Raw genomic sequence first — 16,655 nt, forward strand, 5'->3', positions numbered from 1 at the left:
ACATAGGAGACTCAGACTGAGTTCCAGGCTCCTGACTTCAACCTAGTCCAGGCCTGGCTGTTGTAGTTCACTTCCTGGTGGGAGATCACTTTCTCTCTGTCTCTATCTGCCTTTCAAATAAACAAAATAATATTTAAAAATTTTAGAATCTCACAAATAATGTGTCTTATACATTTTACATGTTTAACTTTACACAAAAGAGTTTAGCAAGAAAATAAAGTATGACTGGTAATGGCACAAGGAAGAGAGTGCTAGGCTTGATCTTATGTTATTAAAGTTCCAAAGAATTTATTATCAAAACTAAAATCAAAACTTCAGTTGTACATAAAGTAGTATTTTTACAATATTTCTGAAGGCCAAGTGGTGATATAAGTTTATTCATATAACTGAAGGCAAAGACTAATAGAGAATTCCAATTGGAATGTCCATCATGCCCTTATATCTTCCTCTTGCCTAAGCTCAAGACACCTGGAATAAAATTATCTTATGTAAAATTCCCTGGACACCTTGCTGCTGGTCTCCAGAAGCTGTCTGTGAGATCTCTCAGTTTGACATAGGAGGAATGTGGTCATCAAAGGTGATATTTTCATTAACATTATGTTTTTACAATTCAATTCATGGCCTGGGGACTGAATCTAAATTCTATAGGTGTCAGAGGCTTCTGTAATTCTTAAGAATCCATGGTTCAGGCCGGCGCCGCGGCTCACTAGGCTAATCCTCCGCCTGTGGCACGGGCACACTGGGTTCTACTCCTGTCCGGGGTGCCGGATTCTATCCTGATTGCTCCTCTTCCAGTCCAGCTCTCTGCTGTGGCCTGGGAGTGCAGTGGAGAGTGGCCCAAGTGCTTGGGCCCTGCACCAGCATGGGAAACTAGGAGGAAGGCACCTGGCTCCTGGCTTAGGATTGGTGCAGCGTCGGCCATAGCTGCCATTTGTGGGGTGAACCAACGGAAGGAAGACCTTTCTCTCTGTCTCTGTCTCTCTCACTTTCTAACTCTGCCTGTAAAAAAAAAAAAAAAAAAAAATGAATCCATGGTTCTACTCCTATGGCTCTTGAAGCTAATGAAGTGCTGTCTCCATTCAGGGTAGCCCAAAGATTTTTTTTTATAAAGATTTATTTATTTATTTGAAAGTCAGAGTTACACAGAGAGAGGCGAGGCAGAGAGAGAGAGAGGTCTTCTATCCGATGGTTCGCTGTTGCAGTGGATTCATTTCTGAGAGGAGGAGCGTGGTGGGGCAAGAGGCGCGGAGTCACCACACAGACCCCGGGAGTCGGGTGAAAGCAGGCCTGCGGCAAGCAGCCTGCAGACTCTGTTGCCAGCAGCCATCTTGGCATGGCCTTCTCATTCCACCACATTTCCCCCTTTTCATTTATTTTTGAGCAACAGGAGGCATGATTCTTGGTCATAGCATTGTCGACCCTGTTTCCATGTGGTCTTTGTACGTGGCTGTGCCTGTCTTAGGTTGTCCCCCAGGGGATCTTACCCGTCATTGAGTAACCAGCACTCAAAATGGGAGACCACGGGAGTGCTTGCTCAGATGGGGGTAGGAATGAGGAACAATGATAATCAGGAAAGGCTTCACTGCACACAGGCTGTGGGCTGTTTGAGTGGCTGACCAGAGCTAGTGGGGTATAAAACAGTAATGGATGTGGCTATGGGCAGTTCCTCAGGATAGGATGATAGGGCAGGTGCAACTGCTAACAAGGCAGACTCTCAGTCTTGTTCAGCTGGTTCTGGTTGGCTGTCAGTTGCAGGCTTGATGTTTCTGGCTGGTACCCAAATGGGCTGCCCCATATTCTCTGGAAAGACACAAGCATATCCTCAGCCCTTGGTTAGCAGAGGGTGTGGTCCCTTCCATTCTCCTGTCAGGGGGTCTTTCCACCTAACCATAGGGGCTGGGGGCTGGGATGGAAAGGATCCCCAGTGTTTATAAGCTGGACTGTTTGGGAATCAAAACTAAGAAAATTGATAGTGAAAAGTACCTCAGTCAAAGCAAGCTGTGGGTCTGGGGGCATATGATTGTTTTTCTGTCTTTGTAAGAGATCTTTAATCGTCCTATGAGTTCTTTCAATGATTGCCTGTCCCTGTGGGTTGTATGGGATACCTGTGGCAGACTGTATGTTCCAAGATTTCAGGAAGGAATTAAATTCTTGTGATGTATTCCACCACAGTTCACTCCCCAATTGGCCACAACGGCTGGAGCTGTGCCAATTCGAAGCCAGGAGCCAGGAGCTTCTTCTGGGTCTCCCATGTGGGTGCTGGAGCCCAAGCACTTGGGCCATCTTCTACTGATTTCCTAGGCCATAGCAGAGAGCTAGATCGGAAGAGGAGCAGCTGGGACTAGAACCGGCGCCCATATGGGATGCTGGCGCTTTAGGCCAGGGTGTTAACCCACTGCGCCACAGCACCAGCCCCCCAAAGGTCTTTAAATGCATTGAAAGCCATCATGCCAGGCATCTCTCTATCCAGCATTCAAACTATAAGACTAGAAGCCTCCAAGTTAAAAATGTTTGTATCCTTAGGCAACGCCTGACTGTATCAGACATCTCTGAAGTTTGAGGATCTTGTTGTATTTACCCATCTTGTTCAATTCCCACAGCAAAGTAGCCATACAGTGAATCCTGAGTTTGTCCAGGAAATACAGGCTTTCTGGGAATCTCCAGCATCTGCCTGGGTAGTTAGTACCTGACACTGGTGTTAGGGTGTCTCAGCACTAACAAGTTTTTTTTTTTTTTTTTTTTTAAGATTTTATTTATTGGGGCCAGCGCTGTGGCGTAGCAGGTAAAGCCAAGGCCTGCAGTGTCAAGCATTCCATATGGGTGCTGGTTCAAGTCCCAGTTGCTCCTCTTCCAATCCAGCTCTCTGCTATGGTCTAGGAAAGCAGTAGAAGATAGCCCAGGTCCTTGGGCCCCTGCATCCACATGGGAGACTTGAACATTCCTGGCTCCTGGCTTTGGTTTGGTGCAGCTCCAGCAGTTGTGGCCATTTGGGGAGTGAACCAGCAGATGGAAGACCTTTCTCTCTGCCTCTCCCTTTCTGTATCTATAACTCTACCTCTCAAATAAATAAATAAAATTTAAAAAATTAAATAAAAATATTTCAATCATCAAAAAATATTGCCTTTTTATTGTTTATAGGCAATCCCCCCCCCCCATTTTTTAAAAAGATTTATTTACTCTAAAGGCACAAATAGAGGACAAGGGAGAGAGATCTTCCATCTGCTGGTTCACAAAGCCCATATGGGATGCTGGCACTGCAGGTGGAGGCTTAGCCTTCTATGCCACAGGGCCCACCCCTAGACAGTCCAGAACTCAACTTGGGTCTCCCATGTGGGTGGTAAGAACTCAAGTACTGTGCCTTTCAGGGCACACACTAGCAAGAAGTTGGAATTGGAAACAGAGCTGGAATTTGAACCAGGCACTCTGCTAAGGGCGTGATACTCACCTCTCTCTCTCTACTGGTCTCTTGATCTCTCTGTACCTTCCAACCCCTACTGCCCCCACCCCTGCCCCTTTCACTCCTCCACCCCCTCTGATTCTTACAAGGTCCTCTCAGGCCTCAGGGCTCTGAGCATGTACCTGGATATAGGTCTTTTTTCACTTATTGTGCTATGCCATCATGGAACTCTCTGAACCTCCCAGAAATTTTATTGTATTATTTATTTGCAAATCCACTGTGTTCCATTTCACAGTTCACTCATTCTGGAAGTTCTGCTCCCCCAGTTTGGGCTCCCTCGGAAACAAACATTCAAACCTAACAACAAAAATTCAAATTGATATACAGGTTGAAAGCTTGAATCATACTACATACTTTTTTGTTGGAGATCTCCTAATGTCAGTATTCAAAGAGCTACACGCTGAAATATCTGTAAAAATATTTTCATTTCTCCAAAAGGCAGAGAGAGATATAGATCGATATCTTACATCCGAGGCTTCACTTCCTACCTGTCTGCAATAGCCAGAGTTGGCCAGCCCTAAGCCAGAAGCCTAGAACTCAATCAGGTTTCCCTGTAATGTAGCATGTATACAAGCATTTGAGCTATCATCTGCTGCCTCCCAGGGTATGCATTAGCTGGAAGCTGGACTTGGAAGCAGAGCTGGAACTGGACCCCAGGCAATCCCACACATGTGGGTGTCCCAAGCAGTTTCTTAAGCCTTAGGCCAAATGTCTGCTCCAGATCTATACTCTTTGAAAAACATTTTTTGGAATATAATTTACACAGAGTACACACATCTTAAATGTAAGGCGTTTGATATTTTTGCTTATGTGTCTAGTGCTCTGGTTTAGTAATCTAATTACCATTCAGGAGAAAATGAACATTTCCATCACCCTGGGGGGTTCCCTCAGGCCCCTTGGCAGTCAGTAACTCCCAAAGATAATCATTAGATTGGCATCAGTGATGAGTTTGGCTCGTACTCTTTTTTTTTTTTTTTAAGATTTTATTTATTTGAGAAGTAGAATTACAGTCAGTGAGAGGGAGAGACGGAAAGGTCTTCGATCCGCTGATTCACTCCCCAAATGGCCGCCACCACGCCTGGAACTGGGCAAATCCGAAGCCAAGAGATGCTTCTGGGTCTCCCCACATGGGTGCAGGGGCCCAAGCGCTTGGGCCATTTTCTACTGCTTTCCCAGGCCATAGTAGCCAGCTGGATCGGAAGAGGAGCAGTCGGGACCTGAACCAGCGCCCAAATGGGATGCCGGCTTCGCAGGTGGAGGATTACCCTACTGTGCCACAGCGCGGGCCTCTGTACTCTGGTCTTAATGTCTTCAGAATACTCTAATGGCTATAATAAATTTTCCCAAATTGAACATTTATTTCCAATGGGGAATTTTGTAGGCTACAATACTAGCAAGAGAATTGCTGGGTCAGGGAAGCACCTCGGCTTTGGCTTTTGTTTTCCATCTGTTTTCAGATGTTGGGTCCTAGGGAGGAACGGTGGGCCAGACGAGATACGCCCCCAGGGCCTCCTCGCTTTTCCCGCCTACTGCAATCTTCCATCTGTGTGTCCCTCTCCGCGCACAGTCTGGTAGTCGCCACCACGCACACATCGGAAACAGTGCCTACCAGTCCTTCGGCTCGCATCCCCCTCCCGGAAGTGGCGCGTTCCGACGCGCCGTGTTTCCGGCGCCGCAGGACCCTACGCCGCGGTCGCGGGCTGTTGACGCGAAGCGCCGTGTGCTTCCCCCACGTGGGCTGCAGCTCCCCTGGTTTCGGCCGAGCAGCGGCGGCCACTTTCCCTGGGGGCGTTGTCGTTGGTGGCTCGGGCGCCGGGAACTAGCGGGGCTCCGGGTCTGTTGAGCGCGAAGGAGGGAGGGAGCTGTGTTGGCTGCCCCGAGCGAAGGGCGCGGGATCATGGAGCACCTCTTCCTGGAGGTGGCGGCCACGCCGCTGCGGTTAATCGCTGGCAAGAACGAAAAGAGCCGCAACGAACTGGGCAGGTTCTTGACCAAGCAGGTAAGAGAAGGAGGGAAAGGGAGAGCGCCATGCGGTCCCAGGTCTCCTCTTCAGCGGGGACGCGCCACCTGAGGGGGAGAGCGGGGCCGCGTCTGTCTCCCGCCTCCCCCGCCGCGCGGGGTTGAGGCGACCCGAAAGAGCCTTTTGTTTTTATGTGGGGGAGCCCCCCCCCACGGTTTCGCCCCCGAGCGGTGGTCTCGGTGGGTATGGGTCACGTGGTCTTCGGACATAAAAGTGGTTTGCTTTCCTGAAATCGAGCTTTCGTCCGTGCCCCTTTGACACGTGTGTTACCGAAGTGCGTAGTGCAGCCACCCCTATTACCTATTAGCTTGGGTGAATGTTTTTCTTTTCTGCCCGCTCCCTTCTCTACGGCCCATTGACAAGTATTGATCGCGTTCCTGCCGTGCGTAAGTCACGGCGTGACACTGCCAAGAGTTAAAAGAGAAATTCGCTGAAGTCTCGGCCCCGAGGGGATTTTGCATCTACTTTTCAAGGCAGTTCATAACACAAAATAACTGAGGGACAAAGCAAAAACAGTTAGTGGTAACTGTTGGAAAGGAACCCTCGGAATTAGTGCGCGAACCAGGCTTATCTGGTAAACGGAAGTGTGGCTGGGCTTTTAAGAGCCTTGTCTGATCGACTCTGGCTGTCTTAATGCTTCCCCGCTTCTAATGTCTGGGAGCTTCTTGAGAGTAGAAAGTATTTTTGTAATTTCTATTTTTGTAAATCCAGGAGATAGAAGTCATTTGTTCAACAGCCAATGCATGTATACATTCTATGGCCTAGGAAGCAACGGCAGTGTTTTGGGTAAGAGATAAAGGGATCTGAGCTGGCTGGGAGTCAGAACTAACAAGAGAGGCATTTCTGTAACGGTGACAGCAAATTGAACGTGGGCAGCAAAGGGGACTCTGCAATGAAGGGAGTCGCTAGCTCAGATGGGCCATCTAGAGAGAACACTTAGTGGTGGGTTGGGTAAGGCAGGAGATAGTTCAGGTCTCCTGAGCTTGTGAAAAGTATGCTAGACATACTTTTTCTTATCAGTGAGTTTAGAGTGCAGGTTCTGAATCTAGGGTTCATGGGGCAGCTTCAGTGTGTTTAAGATTTCCCACAATATAATTGGATGTAAAATTGGTGCTTTTATATTGGGAGTGGGAAATGGTTTGTAGCTTTATTTTCTTGTAGTTTCTTTCTTTCTTTCTTTCTCTCTTTTTTTTTTTTTTTTTTGACAGGCAGAGTTAGAGAGAGAGACAGTGAGAAAGGTCTTCCTTCCGTTGGTTTACCCCCCAAATGGCCACTACGACCAGCACACTGTACAGATCCGAAGCCAGGAGCCAGGTGCTTCTTCCTGGTCTCCCATGCGGGTGCAGGGACCCAAGCACTTGGGCCATCCTCCACTGCCTTCCCAGGCCACAGCAGAGAGCTGGACTGGAAGAGGAGCAACCGGGACAGAATCTGGCGCCCCAACCGGGTCTAGAACCCGGTGTGCCAGTGCCGCAGGTGGAGGATTAGCCTAGTGAGCCACGGCGCCAGCCAAGATAACGTTTTATTTATAAATATATTTATAAGATAAATATAAATCTGATATATGGAAGTATAAGAACCACTCATGTAGAGTCTGAGGTTTGTGTAGGAAAGCTGCCAAGCCAGACAGCTACTAGAAAGATCAGTTGAATTAAGGAGTTTGGGATATAATTCAACTTCACATTGTCAAATTCTGTTCAGTCTCAGAAATTTCTTTCAAGTTTGTTTCTTTCCATTTTTGGTAATAAGTTGCAGATTTTCACTGAAGAGAATAGCTGATTATATTCTGGTTTTCTCCTACTTATTAAACAAAAATATGTTTTTGGAAAGCAGCAAAGACTTGAACTACTGATTATTATTCTATTGGGGAACTGAAGGAAGCCTATTTTTAGAATTGTGTTTCTTTCTGTGTCTGTGTCAGCTGGTGCCAGCACCTTCTATCCAGTCACTCATGGGGATCTGGGTGTCCTCAGCAATTCATTCCCTTTTGTTCACTTCCCGTCAGATCCTGAGAGTGGATGTTAGGTGCTAAATCTGTTCCTCTCAGTGCTGCTATCACTACCATCCCTTCCTCCTGCTTGATCCCTGTCTGTTCACAGGAGTGAAGCATTCCTGAGCATGCATGGGCCCTCAAACAGGCCTGAAGATTAAATCCATTCTCTTTAACTTAATTGCTTTCTTGCCCTTGGTCAAGTTTACTTAACTCCTCTAAGTCTCAGTGGCTTGATTAAATATGTATTACATATGGCAGCTGCCAAATAGTTATAGAGTAGTTAAGAGCAGAGACTCTTGAGTCAGGCTCTGCGACACTGATTTTTACTGCTAGCTCTGTTAGCCGTACCCCCCCCCCCCAACCCAGTTCTTTATCTGTAAAATGGGAATAATATAGTTCTGATCTGTGGCTTCTTGTGAGGATTAAAAGTCTTGAATGTAGAAAGTGCTGACTATAAAGCTAATTGCTGTTATTATTGCTATAAATAAGGCTGTTGTGACTAGGTTGTGTGAAGAACCTTACCAGTGTGCCTGGGACACAGTAATAAGTAAGTGTGGGCTGTACTCATAATAATATGTTTTTAAAGTGAAATGACTTTTGAAAAATTTTATTAGAGAGATGGAGATTGCATGTGTACGTTATCTTAATGGCTGGGTCATCTCAGATGCCCCTGCCCAGGGCCAGAGGGAGCCAGGAACTCAGTACAGGTCTCCCTTGTGGGTGGCAGTCATTCAGCCACTTGGTCCCTCAGCACTGCCTCCCAAGGTATGCATTAGCAGGAAGTTGGAGTCAGGAGCAGATCTGAGGGTCAAGGATTGAATCCAAGTACTCTGGTATGGGAAGTGGGCAGGTTAGGAGCCTCTTAACTACTAGTTCTAAAACCTGCCCAGTAATAATTATTTTGAACCAATATTTTTTAAAGACTTATTTATTTATTTGAAAGTTAGAGTTACACAGGGAGAGGAGAGAGGAGAGAGAGAGAGAGAGGTCTTCCATCCGCTGGTTCACTCCCCAATTGGCTGGAATGGACAGAGAAGCCAGGAGCCTCTTCCCGGTCTCCCACGTGGGTGCAGGGGGCCAAGGATTTAGGCCATCTTCTACTGCTTTCCCAGGCCGTAGCAGAGAACTGGACTTGAAGTGGAGCAGCCAAGTCTTGTACCGGCACCCATATTAGATGCCAGCCCTGAAGGCCAGCGTGTTAACCCTCTGCAACACAGCGCCGGCCCCATTTTGAACCAGTTTTATTGAGATACAATTCAAATGCCATATAATTCATCCATTTAAGGTGTACAGTCGTCTAAAGCATTTAGCGTAGTGGTTTGATTGCTAACATTTCATATCAGAATGCCTGGGTTTGGTTCCTTGCTCCTGACTTCAGCTTCCTAAGGCAGTGGTGATGGTTTTAATACAGTTCCTGGTACCTCCATGGAATACTTGGATGGCATTCCTGGCTCCTGGCTTTGTGGCTTCTTTTTGGACGTTCAGCGAGTGTGCCAGTATATGGGAGCCCTCTCTTTCTCTCAAATAAATAACTGAATAAAGTGTGCAGTTCAAAGTGTACAGTACCACAATCAATCTCAGAACACTTCCCTTGCCTCAGTCAGCTATGGAAGCCTCCATGGCCTTTAGGTATAAATTTGCCATCACTGTTGCACACCTCTCTTTCCCTGGTAACTATTTATTTATTTATTTATTTATTTTTTTAAAACAGGCAGAGTGGACAGAGAGAGAGAGAGAGAAAGGTCTTCCTTTTTCCCTTGGTTCACCCCACAATGGCTGCTGCGGCCTGCGCACCGCGCTGATCCGAAGGCAGGAGCCAGGCGCTTTTTCCTGGTCTCCCGTGCAGGTGCAGGGCCCAAGCACTTGGGCCATCCTCCACTGCATTCCCGGGCCACAGCAAAGAGCTGGACTGGAAGAGGAGCAACCGGGACAGAATCCGGTGCCTCCCAGGACTAGAACCCCGTGTGCTGGCGCCATAGGCAGAGGATTAGCCTAGTGAGCTGCGGCGCTGGCCCCTAGTAACTACTAATATCCCCCCCTCCCCCCCATATTGATTCCCTGTTCTGGTTATTTAATAATAAAACTGAATCTGTCACCACTTTGCAAGAAGCTCCCCATTGTGTCCAAAACAAAACCTGAGCTTTCTTTTTTTTTTTTTATTTTTTTTTATTTTTTTGACAGGCAGAGTGGACAGTGAGAGAGAGAGACAGAGACAGAGAGAAAGGTCTTCCTTTGCCGTTGGTTCACCCTCCAATGGCCGCCGAGGTCGGCGCGCTGCAGCTGGCGCACCGCGCTGATCCGATGGCAGGAGCCAGGAGCCAGGTGCTTTTCCTGGTCTCCCATGCGGGTGCAGGGCCCAAGCACCTGGGCCATCCTCCACTGCACTCCCTGGCCACAGCAGAGGGCTGGCCTGGAAGAGGGGCAACCGGGACAGAATCCGGCGCCCCGACCGGGACTAGAACCCGGTGTGCCGGCGCCGCTAGGCGGAGGATTAGCCTAGTGAGCCGCGGCGCCGGCTAAAACCTGAGCTTTCTAAAGTGATATGTGAAGTGGTTTTTCTTTTCTTTTCTTTTTTTTTTTTAAGCAGGCTCTGCTTCTTTATTTTATTTTATTTTATTTGACAGGTAGAGTTTACAGTGAGAGACAGAGACAGAGAGAAAGGTCTTCCTTCTGTTGGTTCACCCCCCAAATGGCCGCTATGACTGTGCCGATCCGAAGCCAGGAGCCAGGTTCTTCCTCCTGGTCTACCATGCAGGTGCAGGGCCCAAGCACTTGGGCCACCCTCCACTGCCTTCCCGGGCCACAGCAGAGAGCTGGACTGGAAGAGGAGTAGCCGGGACAGAATCTGGCACCCCAACCGGGACTAGAACTTGGGGTGCGGGCGCCTTATGCAGAGGATTAGCCTAGTGAGCCGTGGCGCTGGCCTGATGTGGTTTTTCTAATTCCTCTCCAGGATATCCCTCCAGCCCAGTGGTTCTCTTGGGCTTGGGGGTGATGTGGGATGATTTTTGCCCTCAGGGAAAACCTGGAGATGCTTTTTCTTCTTCCCTCCCTCCCTCCCTCCCTCTCTCTCTCTCTCTTTCTTTCTCTCTCTTTCTTTTTTTCTCTTTCTTTCTTTCTTTCTCTCTCTCTCTCTCTCTCTCTCTCTCTGTCTCTGTCTCTGTCTCTCCCTCCCTCCCTCTCCCCCTCCCTCCCTCCCTCCCTCCCTCCCTCCCTCCCTCCCTCCCTCCCTTCCTTCCTTCCTTCCTTCCTTCCTTCCTCTCTCGCGCTCGCTCTCTCTCTCTCTCTCTCTCTCTCTCTCTCTCTCTCAGTGGGGCACTGCTGGCATCTAGTACAGAGGCTAGAGATGCTGCTAGACATCTTATCATGCACTGGAAAACAAGACTTCCTCCCCACCATGCTTTATCCTGTCGTACATAGCAGTAGTGCAAAATTAAGAAACCTTGACACAGCTGATTTTCCTGTCTCAGCCTAGGGGTTGATACTTCAGGGATGGGAGCTTCTTGGCTTAACAACAGTTACCTCCTGCTGCTGCTCACTGCTGTCACCCCTCTTGTTAACCTTCCTTCATTATTGTCTGGACCATCTCCTGCTGTTTCTCACCTCTTTGACTTTGCATTGCCTTTACTTAGAATGCTTCTGTCTTCTGTGCCCCTCACTCAGTAACTTGTTCCCAAAAACTGCGTTTGGATTTTCTTCTCCAGGCAGATATATTTAATTTTCTTTCCTTTTCCTGCTTACTCCTTTGTTTCAAATAAGGTGCTCACCGGTTGCTTAAGAGTACTTTAAGAAAAGGGACTGTACAGCATAGCTCTAGTGTCTAGAATGGTGTCTGACATGGAGTGTGTTTATTGGCAGAATGACCAGATGAATATATTCATAAAATGTGATCTTCTATTTTGGAAGAACACAGCTTTGAAAAACTCAGTGTTTTAAGCAAACTTATGACTTCCTTTAAAAATGTTTTTTTAAAAATTCATTTATTTGAGAGAGAGAGAGTTACAGACAGAAGGAGAGACAGAAGAAGGTCTTCTGTCTGCTGGTTCACTCCCTAGATGGCCACAATGGCTGGAGCTCAGCCAATCTGAAGCCAGGAGCCAGGAGCTTCTTCCAGGTCTCCCACACGGGTGCAGGGGCCCAGGCACTCAGACTGTCTTCTGCTTTCCCAGGTGCATTAGCAGAGTGCTGCATCGAAAATGGAGCAGCCAGGACTCAAACCAGCACCCATATGGGATGCTGACACTGCAGCCAGAGGCTTAGCCTGTTATGCCACAGCATTAGTCCAAAACTTATGGCTCTTTAAGGCTATTTCTGACTCAAATCAACCATAAATAGAAACAATTCTGTAGTACAATCATAAACGCAATTAGAAAGGGCTGGCGCTGTGGCCTCATGGGTAATGCTGCCACCTGCAGTGCCGGCATCCCATATGGGTGCCTGTTCGAGTCCCGGCAGCTCCACTTCCTATCCCGCTCTCTGCAGTAGAAGATGGCCCAAGTCTTGAGCTTCCGCATCCGCATGAGAGACTTGGAAGAAGCTCCTGGCTTCAGATGGGCGCAGGTCCGGCTGTTGTGGCCATCTAGGGCGTGAACCAGCAGATGGAAGACCTCTCTCTCTCTCTCTCTCTGCCTCTGCCTCTGCCTCTGCCTCTCTGTAACTTTGCTTTAAATAAATAAATAAATAAATAAATAAAGATGCTTTGGCTTTAAAGAATAATAAAAAAAAGTAATTAGACGTACAAAAATTTCAGTTTTCTTGACTGCTGGGCCTTAAGGATATTCTAGTTGTTACCGCTCAACATTTCAGTGGATACATGTAATTGTAAAGATCTGACATTTGAACTTATATAAATATTTTAGGATTTATTTTTTATTTATTTGAAAGAATTACAGAGAGAGAGACAGATCTTTCATCCGCTGGTTCACTCCCCAAATGGCTGCAATGGCTGGAGCTGAGTGAGCTGAAGCCAGAAGCCAGGAGCTTCTGGGTTTCTCATATAGGTGCAGGGGCCCAAACACTTGGACCATCCTCTTTTGCTTTCCTGAGCACATTAGCAGGGAGCTGGATTGGAAGTGAAGCAGCTGTTTTTGAATCAGCATCCAAGGCACTGCAGGCGGGGCTTTAACCTGCTGCGCCACATCACTGGCCCCACCATATATATATTTAAGATTTATTTATTTAAGAGGCAGAATGACATGGATCTTTCATCTGCTAACCAGCAGATGGGTCTCAGTTTGCTAGGAGAAAGTGAGGATTTCCCAAGAATATAATTACCTGAAGGTTGAGGGAGTAGCCACAGGTTTGAGAAGTCAATCCTTTGGCTTTCATTGCTTTATTGTTACTGCCAACAGCAGCCAAGGTGACAGGACCAAAAATGCTTTGGCTTCAAGGCCCCCTTTGGTTACAGAACAAGAAAATCACTAGTTTTTTTTTTTTTTTTTTTTTTTAGTAACCTGCACTCTACCTCCAAATGCTCACAGGTATCCTAGTCTACCTGGCCCTTTTTCTGTTGAGCAGAGAAAACATCTTGTCATATGTTTTAATAAGATATTTATTGTTTTTCTGAACCCTGTAAATAGAATATTGTTTATGACAGAAAATTTGGAAAATTCTAGACTGCTTCAGTGTTGGCAAACTTTTGTTTGTCAAAAGTATATAGAGAAATCCTAGCTCCTAAAACCTATAAATACAACCTTATTTGTAAATGGGCACTTTGCAGACATAATAAAGTTAAAATGAGGGAGGTCATTAGCTAGGGGCTTAATCCAGTATAGTTAGTGTCCATATAAGATGAGGTGAGAGAAACTTACAAGATGGCCACAAGGGGACCACAGAGGCAGAGTTAAGAGTGAGGCAGCTGCCCCCCACAAGTTTCAGAGCCATCCATTTATGTAATGAAGAGGCATAGGGGGTGGTACTTTTCCGGGGGTGGAGTTTTCCTGGAAAGGACTGGAATTTTCAGGAATTTGGTGACTGCCCAATTTTTGGCCTTTATAAGAAGTCTCCAAAGTGTCACAGATTCAGGTGTGTGATGGGAGTAGGAGTACCAGGCATGGTAACTTTATTATGGTACTGTGGTAGGCTGTAGGTCATCACAGGGCCTCCTCACAAACAGCAGAATTAATGTTGATTGACATTATTTCAAGGTGACATTTTCCTCAGTTAATATTTTGTTCAGAATTAGGTGTTTTCATGAGGAAATGCACTACAATTTGGGAGACTTTGTGAGAGCTCAGGTGTAAGGTGACCTCTTTATGTCTAAGTGATAATTTTGGAGAAAAAATTATTGTATATCTTATATATAGTATTTTTAGGTTTTATTCATAGTATACTGTTCACTTGATCGTAGCCAAAAGGCTGAGAAGTGATCATGGTATACTCTTAAAGCTAACAGTTGTGTGAAGCTCCTTGGAATGAACTCATAGCATTGGGCTTTCTGAATTAGGGGCAGGGCCTTCCCATTGGTAGTGGAGGCCTGTTATCCCCTGGCCCAGCAGAAAGTGTTGTATAGGCCTGTAGATAACAATAGCAATAAGAGTTCATTTACAGACTTTTTAGTTTTCCTTTTTATCCTTCTGTATATTCTGAGCCTTGGCACAGGAATTTTGTGGTCTATTTCATCTTGCATATCAAAGTGTAGGTGTCTACTTTGCATGTGTTTTGTTTACTTGGTAAATATTGAAGCCTTAATAGGAATAGCCTCATTGATTTCCAGGGAGTAATTTCTTATCTGTGTCCTTTACTCAAGAGAGTTGACCATTTTACTTAATAACTATGTAACGTTTTTAGGTTTTCCTTCAAGGGCAAAGTAGCTGGAAGAACACTGGGGTTTTTGATTCCCTGGTGTGTTGAGACCCTGAAAGATGCTTTAATTTTCCGGGAAGCTGTGTAGCATTTTAAATATATTTATTTAATTTGAAATATAGAAATCTCCCAGTTGTTGGTTTACTTTCCAAATGCTTGCAATTGCTGTGGCTGGGCCAGGCTCAGTTCAGCAGCTGGGAACTAAATCTGGGTCTTTTATGTGGTTGGCAGGGATGGAACTACAGGAACTATGACCTGCTGCCTCCCAGGATGTGCAGTAGTGGGAAGCTGGAATCAGGAGCAGAGCCGGGACTTGGACCCAGGCACTCCAATATGGAATACAGGTGTCCCAAGTGGAGTCCTAACTGCTGTGCTGAATGCCCTCCCCGTATAGCATTTTACATGGAATCTAGATATCAGGCCTTAAACCTCAAACCTCAGTCAACTGAGATCTTTTAATAATGGCTGTTACATTAAGTTAATTCGCATCCTTTCTTGCTACCCTGAGCCCAGTGTTTTATAGGAGAAACTCACTTAGGAAGTCTGAAAAGAATTTCAAACTGGGAATCCCGTGCTGTTTTCCAACAGTGCAAATGATGTTGTTTACATAGGTAATTTTGTTTCACTGCCCTGTCAGGTGTGGACCTCCCAAGACCGCCAGTGTGTTCTGAGTACCTTAGCACAGTTGCTCCTGGACAAGGACTGTACGGTGTTGGTTGGCCGCCAGCTGCGCCCCATTGTTTTGGATATGCTGGAAAGGAATGCTGAAGCTATCAAAGCTGGAGGCCAGGTGAACCATGATCTACACGAACGGCTCTGTGTGTCGATGAGCAAACTCATTGGGAGCCATCCTGATGTCTTTCCGTGAGTAGCACTTTTGTTCTTCACATATCTACTTGAATGCTAGAACCTGCTGTCTCCTGGGTGAACTGAGTGTCAGGGGCTATTGAATTCACTCTACACAGGAATAGTGCTATTCCAGGTATGAGCAGGAGCATCTCAAATCCAGTGCTTCCTGTATTAGTCTTCAACATAATAAATGCACTTAGGCTTTCTTGGAATATGTTCTCAAGAAAATAAGAAACAAAGGCTTGGGGTAGATGCACATTTGTATGAAATTTTCTTAAAGGAGAAGTTAAATATGGACCAGTGTAGTGGAACTAGAAGGCACACAGCAAAGTGTAGATCACTGTTGTACATGGTAGAGGAATATGTACTGTGGGCTGATTGTATGTCAGGATTGGAGCCTCACATGTTTTATTTAATTTAATTAATTTATTTTTTTATATATATATATTTTAAATTTTTTAAGAGAAATGGTTTATTGGAAACATGACAGACCAGAGGGAAGGGGCGAAGAGGGAAAAAAAGAGAGAATGTAAGAGAGAGATCAAGAGAGAGGGACAGAGAGATGGAGAGAGATCAGGAGACGGATAGAAAAAACATGGTACTTTAATAATTTATGTTGGGGTCAGTGCTATGGCGTAGAAAGTTAAGCCTTCACCTGTGGTGTCATTATCCCATATGGATGCTGGTTTGAGACCTGGGTGCTCTGTTTCCAATTCAGCTCCCTGCTAATGCACCTGGGAAAGCATTGGAAGATGGCCCAAGTACTTGGGCCCCTGCACCCACATGAGAGACCTAGAAGAAGCTCTTGGCTCCTGGCTCCTGGCCTGGCCCATACCTGACCATTGTGGCCATTTGGGGAATGAACCCAAATGGATGGAAGATCATTCTCTCTTTTCTCTGCTTCTGGCTTTCTTTGTAACTCTGCCTCTCAAGTAAATAAATATTTAAGTTTTTTAAAAGATTTATTTATTTATTTGAGAGGCAGAGTTGCAGACAATGAAAGGCAGAGATAGAAAGAAAGGTCTTTCATCTGCTGGTTCACTCCCCAAATGTCTGTAGTGGCTGGAGTTGCGCTGTTCTGAAGCCAGGAGCCAGGATCTTCTTCTGGGTCTGCCACACAGGTGCAGGGTCCCAAGCTCCTGTATCATCCTCCGCTCCTTTCCCAGGCCATAGCCAGAATCATCTTCTGGGTCTGCCACACGGGTGCAGGGTCCCAAGCTCCTGGGTCATCCTCCACTCCTTTCCCAGGCCATAGTGAAGAGCTGGGTTGGAAGAGAGGAAGCTGAGACTCGAACAGGTGCCCATATGGGATGCCAGTGTTGCAGACTGAGACTTAACCCACTGTGCCACAGTGCTGCCCCAATAAATAAATCTTTAAAAAAAAATTTGTTTCCTCAAGGGCAACAGTATTTGTGCTAATGATTCACAATATACACTGACTACCATATACTTGTACTATACAATTGGGATGTGGTAATTTGAGCCCCTGTTTATCCTAAGGCTTTGTGGTCCAGTGCTTCAGAATTGTGTTT

At 46.3% G+C, this 16,655-nt stretch overlaps 1 protein-coding gene across 1 annotated transcript in view; it reads left to right on the forward strand.

The window, feature by feature from the left end:
• Nucleotides 1-5,128: 5,128 nt before the first annotated feature.
• MDN1 (midasin AAA ATPase 1) overlaps nt 5,129-16,655 on the forward strand; it is a 175,544-nt gene continuing 164,017 nt past the window's right edge. Inside the window, exons 1-2 of the mRNA XM_008263214.4 lie at nt 5,129-5,456; nt 14,912-15,138. Of these exons, the coding sequence (XP_008261436.2) occupies nt 5,355-5,456; nt 14,912-15,138 (329 nt within the window). The 5' untranslated portion in view covers nt 5,129-5,354. The remainder of the gene's footprint in view (nt 5,457-14,911; nt 15,139-16,655) is intronic.

The sequence above is a fragment of the Oryctolagus cuniculus genome, chromosome 5 (genome assembly GCF_964237555.1).
Source record: "Oryctolagus cuniculus chromosome 5, mOryCun1.1, whole genome shotgun sequence".
Taxonomy (NCBI): domain Eukaryota; kingdom Metazoa; phylum Chordata; class Mammalia; order Lagomorpha; family Leporidae; genus Oryctolagus; species Oryctolagus cuniculus.